We start from the raw sequence: 10,700 nt of genomic DNA, 5'->3' as shown, positions 1-10,700 counted from the left end.
AATCTTTCATTCATTCCATCAGGAAAGTAGCATCTATTTATGTTAAAAAATATGTCAAACGTACCTCTATCCTACCAGCATACATTAAATCCAGTAGGCCCCTCTAAAGAGATTCTACAGGACTTCACGTATTTGACAGATTACATTGGAAAAAAACAAACTGACTTAAGATCTTCCTCCTTAAATTATGTAAATACAATAGACATGAAGGCCTCAAAAATCCATGCAGCATCAACATACACAATGTTGTAAAAATGGCCACAGTCAAGACGTCACATTAGTGAATTAACCTGATTTAAAATAATAAATATTGCTTTCTCATTCGCCTCTCTACTGCACACCTGAACTATGACACAGACGTACAAAAAGCTCAACTACAGGTTGATTCCTCACTTCCATTTGTTTTTGGACTATTGGTAAGTCCCAAACTGACTAAAGCAGACAGAGTGAAGACAGAAGCATTGTTTATTTATAGCTACATTTAGATGAAAATGACTGTTGGGACAATCTGACAACATGAAGAGATGGTTTTAAAGTGTTATTAATGAGACCTGCCATGACAAACCAGCATGTTTCCCATAAAAAAAGCCTCAGTGGTAGTTTATGAGGACAAGTTGATCCTTGAATCCCAGAAACAACAGAAATAATACCAACTGGGAGAAATTTCCAGAATGAAAACAAATTTATTGCCCCCTTTTTTTTAAAAAGAAAAAAATATCAATCGTCTTTTGATCCATCAAAACTAGTGAATATTCAGGCATCAGTTTCCTTAATCATCTCTTTCTATAAAGTTATGAAGTTACAAAAATATAGACATGGTTAGAAAAATAATCACTTTTAGCAGCTTTCTAGTTCAAAACCTCCATGAAAATACCACAGTTTTACACGCTTCATCTCGTTAATGACACACACTCCCTACAGCTACTGACCACTTTCTCTCTGTTGTTTTCTTTCTCTCAGGCAGCTAATGGTTGCTGTTTATTTAAAACAACAAATGCACCAGAAAGGAATTTTCAGAAAGCTCACAACTGCTTTTTATGCAAAGTATATAACAATAATGTATATATTTTCTTTTAAAAGATAGAAAAATATCCACTGAAATGCACACTGAAAGCTGTCAAGTCCTTTTTGAGGTCTTTCTGAAATCCCCTCAAACCAATAACGGCCTGAAAGGAAGAAAACCAAAATACAAGCGGACCGAATGTTGAATGAGATGAAAAATAAGTATGAGCCATCGGCCTAAAATTTAAAGGTGATGTGTTGATATGAAGCTGAAACATGTAAAACATCAGTACTCTCCTTCAGCTTGGTATAAATGGAGCTCAGAGAAGTCCATCAAATGTTTTTATCTCAGTATCATCTGGAGCACATGACACTGCAGCAGTTTTAACAGCAAAAAAAGAGAAAAATACTGAAGTGACTTTACCGACATATACAGATTCTGGAGGTGCACATTCTGCTTAACTTGGAGTGACAATAAATACAATACAAACACAGTTCAGTAACTTAGAGATGGTGGAAAATGAAAGAGAAAACATCTCAATTCAAAGTACCTTGATCATAATTTTGGCATTTTTAAAAAAAATTGTAGTTCGAACTGAGTCTCTTACACTCTGTTCATCAGCATTACGGCAGTGCAGCTGCTCTTTATGACACTGACACACATAACAGTTCTCAGTAGACTCGGATAATGGATGTGTCATTATTTGCTACATATTATATAAGAATCTCTGCTGGTGGGATTCTTAATATCTATGCAAGTCTGTTGGAAATTTTCTAATAACATCAGGATGATTTACACTATCAATGTACAATATCTCTGATAAATAAATGTAAGAGCTAGAAATGGGAGTCATGAGAAATAGTGACAAGAAATTCCTTGTTCCAGAAAAATGACAATTTACGATACTGAATAATAAAATAATTTGTTGATGTCTCTAAAAGATTTGGATGTGAAAACAGTAATTTATAAAATTTACAGACAACTTCTAAGGATAAAAATGAGCTAAAGCTAAAGGGAGTTGATTTTTATGTAGGCTGGCTAATTAGCTGTGACTTTTTAAATCTGGATCTGCATCAAAACACACACAGTGGTAGACAAACATGACATACAGTTGTGCTCATAAGTTTACATACCTTCAGAGAATCTCTAAAACATGTACCATCTTTAATGAAAACATGAATGATCAGAGGAAATACAACTGAGACAATAAAGAACTTTGTCTGACCACTAACCCTAAATGAAAGAAAAGTTTTGCCATGATCAAACATCTATTCATTCATTATCTATGCACCGCTTCATCCTCATTAGGGTTAGAAGGGGCTGGAGCCTATCCCAGCTGACACCCTGGACAGGTTACAGAGAGACAAACAAGCACTCACACATTCACACCTCAGCATGTTTTTGATCTGTGGGAAGAAGCCGGAGAACCTGGAGAAAACCCACACTATACATGGAGAACATACAAACTGTAGAAAGATCCCAGGCTGGGGATCTTCTAGCTGTGAGGCGACAGTGCTAACCACCAAGGCACCCATGATCAAACATCCATCCATTCATTATCGATACACCGCTTAACCCACATTAGGGTTACAGGGAGCTGGAGTCTATCCCAGCTGACTTAGAGTGAAGACAGGGGACACCTGCACACTTGGACAGGTCACCAGTCTGTCGCAGGGCTACATATACTGACCAAAAAAAAAAAATCACACTCACATTCACACCTACGGGCAATTTAGAGTAACCAATTAACCTCAGCATGTTTTTGGACTGTGGGAGGAAACCAGAGTACCCAGAAAAAACCCATGCATGCACAGAGAGGACATGGAAACTCCATGCAGAAAGATGCCGGGACGCAAACTGGGATCATCTAGCTGTGAGGCGACAGAGCTAACCACCCATGATCAGACACATTGTCTAAAAGAAATTAACAATATTTAAGATTTTTGCAAAGGTACGTAAACTTATGAGCACAACTGTACATGTTCTTTTAAGTGCATAAGTTCATTAAAGGTTTAGGAGTAAATTTCAGCTAAATAATTTTGAGATAAGTCGCTTATTTTTAAAAAATAATTCTGCTCACAAACAGACAGAACTGCCAACATAATTCCCTGAAGCAGGAAGAGGAAAGTCCTAGAGTGTTCCTTAAGGATGCTACACACAAAGATAATGTGTGTTTTCACTCTTCAGCATGAATCCTTAATTATACTAAAAATCAGCAATACTGAAAGTGTTCTTTGTCAGATTTGTTCTTAATATATTCATATGCATGTACACAAACAGGACACAGAAAAACAAACAAAAAGAATATTAACAGAGGAAATCCTCTTAAGCTGAGCTAATCACAGCAGCTCATTAAATATATTCAGTCATGGAACAAATCATTTTCCTTTTCATGACTTGTTTCTGTCTTATCTCAGACAATCAGCTTCACTGCTGGTTCAGTCTGTAGGACAGGAGGGTGAGTTTAGTCTGTTTGGTGTGATTTCTTGAAGAACTTTTCTGCATTCAAAACACCACATATAACAAACTGGAGAAAGAGAGGGAAATTCTAGCTTCCTACAAGCACAGCTACGCTCTTAGCAAATGAAAAAGAAGGCTTTTTCCCTTTTCATTGCCTACAGCTATCTGATCTGGGGGTTCTGGGTCATTTTAGTTTGATTTCTAAGGAAGAAATATCAAACCACAGCTGAAACAGTCCCTGAAACATTTTGCTGTTTTCATAGAAACAGTGAAACTCATTAACCTGGTTAACTTTTCTGTTCTACAAAGCAAAAGTACACATTTCTGTCACTTTCTGTCTTGACAACCAACCGCTACTGTGTGCAGCTTCAGCGTGTGCCTCCAATGCGTGCTGCTTTAAATCTTCGTATTTTCAACAGTGTATTAAAGATGGAGTCTGTGATTCAGGCAAAATGTTGCTTATATTTAGGTGGTTGGCATATTTAAACGGTTAGTATGTGTCAGATCTACCTTCCATTGCCCAAGACTTGCTTGTGTGGAGCCACTTTGTTTGTTTTCCATTTATAGAGTCCGGACTGTAAATGAATTCTGCATTATTTTTCACACACAGAACACACAGTTAGCAGACTGTGAGGAGACATTAACTGGATTTGATGAACACTGCTGCTGCTTTAAGGCCATAATCTGCTGATAAGAAAATGCCTGTGATCACATTACCTGGTTGGTTTCACTGCACTAACATCCTGTGAAATTAAACAGCATTTGCAACTTTAAAATGTTTACGTTCCCTTTGAGGAGATTTTGGCACCAAGACAAATTTTTACATGACTGTATTATTTATTAGTCCTTAGACCTTCCCCTTAAAATAAGGTCATGCTTCAGATCTTGTCAGTAATGCAGAATATCTGCAAGTTTCCGTGGAAAGCAGACGAAAGAGAAAATATACAACATCTCACGAGTTCTTCAATGAATATTCTGAGAAATTTCCCATCAAGGAAAAACTGTGTAATAATCTAAATTTGCACCGTTGTTAATACAAACTTCAATAAATAGTTTTGATGAACTTTGCAAAACCCAGGAGTGGAAACTGAATGAATGTAATATGAAGATATCGCAGTTCTCTGACACATCCAGTAGAGGGCGATATGCTACTTTCCCATGAACAGTGATTTCTGCTGTGGAGGAACATACCAGGAGGATCCACAGTGAGCGATGCTGTTCCTATGTTCAGTAGAAGGTGGAGGAGTATCTCTCTCGTCTCCTTCTGTGGTGTCTGGGCAGCTTCCCAGCAACAAAACTGGTGCTTTGACTGGTTCTGTCCACTGCTGTTTCCAAATCCTGAGTCTGTAAAGTCACCGCCTGTCAGTTCTTATACAGTTGACTCCTGCTGGATCTGGATGTAACAGGCCTACAGAGGAGAAGAACTGAGTTGTCAGTCAATGAATCATTTTAATAACTGACAATAAACAGTAATGGACAGTCATTTTTGGAGAGAACCTGAATTACTTGATTTTTTTTTAGAAAAATCTGCAGTTTATGTGGCATATTAAAGCACCGTGAAAATGTATGAAAAATAGAAATTTCCACCACAAAAACACTCCAAGTGAACCAAGAACTTCTCGAGAAACCAGACGACACAAACATGCATGTCAACCAGTGAAACAAGTTATAGCATCAATACTACCAAACTATATAATGTGCCAGAAGATGATTCACATGTCCCAATACACAGCATCTCATATGCAGTATGCCAAAAATACCAGGGTGTCCTACAACATCTGGTTGTGCTTTGCAGTATGCAAGTCAGTATGTTTTTCTGGCCATTCTGACCCACAACTCTCTGCACAGCGGAAGATACTTCCCATATGTCACGATGTCTCGCATGAGTACAAACAAAGTTTGAGCTGCTGAGAGAGCGAACAGCAGACAGCTCACACCGCTCTACAGACACCAGGGATAAATGAGCAGGAGGGTGAAAGTTCAAGGTGCAATAATATGACTAAGTAATAACCAATTGTGCATGCATCAGTGCGCGCTGAAAGTAAAAATAAAAAGACTACATGTATGTTAGTTCCAGATGCTAAAAGAAAAGTGTCTGCTGTGAGAGAAGTACTTTCCAAAGCTTTAGGGGTGGAGTCTGCAGCAAAACAAGAAGGTTTTCTATCACTGATATTAAGGCAGGGGTACTTAGAGTTAATCAGCTTTAAAAACAAAGCTGAGCTGTTGGTTTTTGGTGGGAACCCAACAGTCCTGAATTCATGGGACTTGCAGAACTAAAAAGGCTCAATCAACTTTGCTTTTAAGAACGACAGAGAAATGACAAACACAAATGACTGCATGAGTATGGAGTGAAACCATCTCTTTCTCTAAGTCCTCACCATGTGCACGTGTGTTACTATGTGCGTATTTGTGTGTTTGTGTGTGATGTGGTCCCACCTTCAGTGTCGTGAACATCAGTCCCATTTCTCCGTGCTGAATGTTGGGATCCATCAAATCTTCTATCAGACTGACTTCAGCTCCCAGGTTCCTGATCCTGGAGTGCAGAGCAGCAAAAACCCACCATGTCACCAGCCTGCAGTGTCACTGAGTTTTATATAGAAGCTCCTTAGCTGTAGTGTTAATATAAACTAAATTGAATAGATTTGTCATCTGTCTTCTTCGCAGTGAGTTTTTCATTTTCCTGCTGAAACCACTGTTGCACTATGTCTCCAAAAACTGGACGCATATTTAATTATGAGCACAAATCCAAACATGTGATACGAACAACAGCAGAAGTGAGACTAAAAGACATTTACTTTTATTTGTACATCTGCTAACAAAGTACGTGTGTGAACGTGTGATAACACACCTCGCTCTGAGCACCACGTAAAGGAAGAGTGGGAAGAGATCATCCATGCACCAGAGGAAATTACCATCCAGCATAGGTTTTACCTCCAGAGTCAGCTCCTCAAACGTCTTCTGAATGACCACTAGTTTGTCTGACGGAGTGAATGTGGTGCTGTGTGCAGAGGAGAACACATTTTAATAACATCCATTTAATTAATTCACTCCAAGGGTGTACATGAGCATCCTGTTTGTACTGACGGTGCATCAGGTCTGATTCAGTGACATTGCTAATTAAAGATGTCATTTCAAGCCACATGACAGCTACCTGATTTGTTGGAGGGTCTCTACAGAAGAAACAAAACAAGCATCTTTACTGCTGGACACAATCTGCGATGAATGTAAAGAGAAATAAGTTACAAAGAACAACATAGAAGCTGCGACTGTAAACACACACATGTCACTTAAAAAAAATGAGAAAAAAATACTGTACGAGTAGGAAAAAAATATATATCAGACCTGCTTTTTCTCCCCTAGAATTGACATCCAGAGCGGCCAGAACTTCCTACAAGAGAGAAAAAGTATAACTGTTCCAACACACAATACAAAACCAACAAAATAAATCATAGAAATGTTAGCTTCAAAGTAAGGAAACTTCTTGGGTATTGAAGATTGTTACCAACAATGAAAAAAGTAATGTTAACACCACTTAGAGACTGTGTTGCTGCATGCACACACTCACTCCTGCACTCCTAGAAAGCTGAGCAGTGATTGGTCGGGCTGTTTGTTGAGTCGGAGGATGCGCTCCCAGTACTGGGCCTCCTCTGGCTCCTCCTGCAGGCAGTACAGAGTAAAGAGAGGGGGATAGAGCCGAGGGAGCAGCAGAGGGAGGAGCAGAGAGGAGCAGCTCACCACCACAACACTGCTGGACAACAAGGAGGAGGAGAAAAAAAGGACATGAAGAGTTTCACTGATCCATCGGAATGTGTCTTGTTGGGACTAAATCATCGTTTATTCTAATTGCTGTATCTATTCACTGTATTTAGGTCTATTTTTATATAATATGTGTACGTGTTGACACTCACCCTTGTTCTGCTTTGTTAGAGTTCTGTCTACTTCTAGTTGGAGTAGAAGGAGGTTCTGGGATCATACCGCCATCCTCTGGTAACTCTGGAAACAGAAACCTGCAGACACGATATTACGCTGGTATTTAGTAACTTAGTAATCACATTTTTTAGGCTCAGTGAACCAAATCTATATTTAAAAATGCACTGTTATTTAATTTCATTTATTCTGAAGTTCTTCTCTGTGTTTTGATGCCTGAGGTGTGCTAACAAATCTGTTAGGAGGAGGTTTCTTTTTCACGTTAATATAAATTCTAAAACTATAAATGTAGAACAGAGATGAGTCCTGAGAGTTGTCATGTAAAAGCAGTAGTCAGATTCCCTCCCAACATCCCCCTTAAGCAGACATATGAGAAACCAGGTGAGTTTCTCTAGTCTCAGTGAGGCCTTAATGAAAACAGAGAGTCAACCTGAGGCCCTACAGAAGCTCAGCACTGAGGAGGTGAATCTACCTGACAATGCTGTAGAAATGTGTAAGGTAGGCTTGGACCTCCAGGACAGCCTGCCGGAGCAGCCTGCGGTTTGATCCCACACCGACGTAAGTCATCCTGTAGGCCGTCACCAACGTCTCCACCAGCCAGCCCAGAGGGTGGTGGGGCGTCTCACATGCCTGGCATGAACCAAGGCCAAACATTTACAAAGACACTTAAATACAACGTGGCAGTCCAGGACAAAGACAATATATCTACATTTCTTGAGGTACTGCTAGTATCAGTCACTAACAGAGGGTCCACCTTCACCTTTCCTCATTTGCCAAATGTATTGCATTTAGTCTACTCTGACTGATGCAATTCAATGTCAATATAGGGAGAAAGACACAGACAAACAGTTACATGTACCTTGGTGAGGTATCTTCGTATGTTGTCATAGTTTGCAGTGGTGACCTGTTCTCCATACTGAGGAATGAACTCCAAACTCTCCAGTACTTTGCTATGAGACCTGCTGAGGTCTGGGCTGCAAACACACACACCCACAGAGTCATTTATTTAAGTTGACAACTGTATATATAAGACAGGCTTAGTGCCTTTGAACAGGCTGCAAGTATTTGGAAAGTTACATCGTTGTTCTTCAGGCTCGTAGCTTCAGCACATTCAACTTAAAATAAACATTACATTAAAGTCTCAGCTCTATTTAGAAAAGGTTTACAAAATTTTATCTGTGTGGCGTATATAACCCATTCAACACGTATCTATAAATACCAGCATGGCAGTTTAACTGCCACAAGCGCCATATTTGACAAATGTGGTGCTTTGGATCATCAACTGTTTCTTTTTTCTTCCTATAATCCTGCCAAATGTTGGGTTTAAATTCATCTGTCCATCAAACTTTGTTCAGAGCTCTACCAGTTCCTTTTTGTATGATTCTGTGAACTTTAACCTTGCTGTTACATCAAAGCTGAGACTTTAATGCTCAATTAGTGGCAGCACAGAGCCCAAAGAAAAACGCTGCCCAGTGTGTACAGTCTGTGTTGTATGTGTGTATACCTCTGTCGTCGTGCAGTTGTTATAGTAACAGCGATGTTCTCCCAGGCTGTAGTTCTGTCTCCTTTACCAGCAGCTTCACAGCCCAGTCGGCTCCAACACTCATCAAACACACAGATCCAACGCTGAGCTGCAGGCACTACGTACTGACCCAGCCTGCTGCACACACACACATTCTCAGATTTATTAAAATAGCAAACACAGCATTAGCATTAAACTATAACAAGTCTGTCGTAAAGCTGAGGTGAGCAGGAATCTGAAAAGCCCAGAAGTTTATCATGCCATGCAGGTTTTTACGTAGCTAAACATTACCTTTAACTGCCACAGTCGAGTCTAAGGTGAGATAAATCTGTCTGCTGTTATTTTGGTTGCTCTGTAGTGTAGGCAGGAGTTGCTGCCACTGCAGGAATAGAAACTTTTCCTGCAGGATTTTCTGCTTTCTGACTGAAACATGCATACCCATTTGTGCAACAGAGAATATGAGGCCACTCTCCAAGATTGAAAAAAGTGTTCAATCACAAAAAAGTCAAATGGAGGTGCAGAAGTGTAGTTTCCATAAAATTTAAACAATTTAAAATTACTATATGCTGAAATGTTATGTATTTTTGCCTAATGAAGCCAAAAATTACTGCCTACCCCCACTTTAAAATCTAATCATCACACCAGCATGCCAGTATTACTTACAATGGATTAAGACACACCAGAAGCAAAAATAAAACATGAAATATCACGGACAGAAACATACTGAAACAAAACCGACACAGATTGAAGATCAGCTCAACATACAATTCCATAAAGACATTTTAAATGAACACTTACTTCATGCTGTTTCTCTCTTTGCTTTCCGTTTCGTAAATGCCTGGTTTGGTGTACATCCCAACCACCTTCAGCCCAGAGCTCCACTCTCCACTGAACAGTCCGTCCAGACAATCACCGTTAGAGAGGGACAAAATACCCTGAAGACGAGAAATGAACGTATGAAAAAATTATTTAAAATGACTTGTATTTGTACTAGTGGGTTTTTAAATTTTGGTAACTACAGCAAAATTAACATAAAAGTGTAAAATTATAGAGCATCAAACATTGATTAAATATCTATGTAGACACAAAGAAAAATCAAACAAGAACACATGGATAGAAGGGCACTGATATCTTCTACCTTCCCGTTGACAGTCCAGTCGTCAGAAAACTCCCCATGAAAAACTGTGTCGTCCTCTGACACCAACAGACCTAGACCCTGCCAGGAGACACAAACTCCATCAAACCATTTTAGATGTACACAGATTTTATCTACATTTTTTCTATTCTTCCACAATGTCAGATCTGTCTACTACAAGTAGCCACAGCCTTGGACTTGGGACTTTTTACATAGCTTCTATCAGCTACATTTGGGACACACTGATTCAGGAACATCTGGCATCACCATCTAGATTAGGTTTCAGAGGAGTTTCCAAGAAAAGATGCTTTATAAAACCGCACTGCTGCAATTGTTGTAAAATGTCCTAAAACAGACCCCCATGCTTTCTGATTATTTTATCCTTTTTCACGTTTTCAGTTTTTGTTTATTGTCTGTGGCAAATGGTCAGCACATGTTTGGAGAATCTGAATTTGTCATCTAATGGATGCAGAAGTGAGGGTGGCACACTTTCAAATTCTGCTTATGGGAAAGCAGGAGGCACAGCACAAGTTGAAACCTGAGTGGTTTGTGATTCACAGACACAATCAGCTGAGCAGCTCAGGACGTCTTTGGCATGTGTTTGTGGAATATGAATCATTCCCTCTTTGCCAAAAGCTTTACAAGATCATATG

General features: G+C 39.3%; 1 protein-coding gene across 7 annotated transcripts in view; it reads right to left on the bottom strand.

Annotated features, from left to right (window-relative positions):
- Window positions 1-447: 447 nt before the first annotated feature.
- LOC110964390 (alsin-like) overlaps window positions 448-10,700 on the bottom strand; it is a 29,359-nt gene continuing 19,106 nt past the window's right edge. For 3 of the 7 annotated variants that reach the window (XM_051959037.1, XM_022213103.2, XM_051959040.1), the window contains 12 exons: window positions 10,051-10,128; window positions 9,711-9,847; window positions 8,895-9,050; window positions 8,250-8,364; window positions 7,863-8,020; window positions 7,372-7,470; window positions 7,029-7,211; window positions 6,806-6,851; window positions 6,615-6,676; window positions 6,312-6,461; window positions 5,900-5,996; window positions 448-4,871 (listed from right to left, as the gene is read on the bottom strand). In XM_051959037.1, the coding sequence (XP_051814997.1) occupies window positions 4,833-4,871; window positions 5,900-5,996; window positions 6,312-6,461; window positions 6,615-6,676; window positions 6,806-6,851; window positions 7,029-7,211; window positions 7,372-7,470; window positions 7,863-8,020; window positions 8,250-8,364; window positions 8,895-9,050; window positions 9,711-9,847; window positions 10,051-10,128 (1,320 nt within the window). In that variant the 3' untranslated portion in view covers window positions 448-4,832. The remainder of the gene's footprint in view (window positions 4,872-5,899; window positions 5,997-6,311; window positions 6,462-6,614; window positions 6,677-6,805; window positions 6,852-7,028; window positions 7,212-7,371; window positions 7,471-7,862; window positions 8,021-8,249; window positions 8,365-8,894; window positions 9,051-9,710; window positions 9,848-10,050; window positions 10,129-10,700) is intronic. The other 4 variants (XM_051959038.1, XM_051959042.1, XM_051959041.1 and 1 more) reach the window with 3 other exon arrangements.

The sequence above is a fragment of the Acanthochromis polyacanthus genome, chromosome 14 (assembly GCF_021347895.1).
Source record: "Acanthochromis polyacanthus isolate Apoly-LR-REF ecotype Palm Island chromosome 14, KAUST_Apoly_ChrSc, whole genome shotgun sequence".
Lineage (NCBI taxonomy): Eukaryota > Metazoa > Chordata > Actinopteri > Pomacentridae > Acanthochromis > Acanthochromis polyacanthus.
This window is presented reverse-complemented; position numbering and strand designations above follow the sequence as displayed.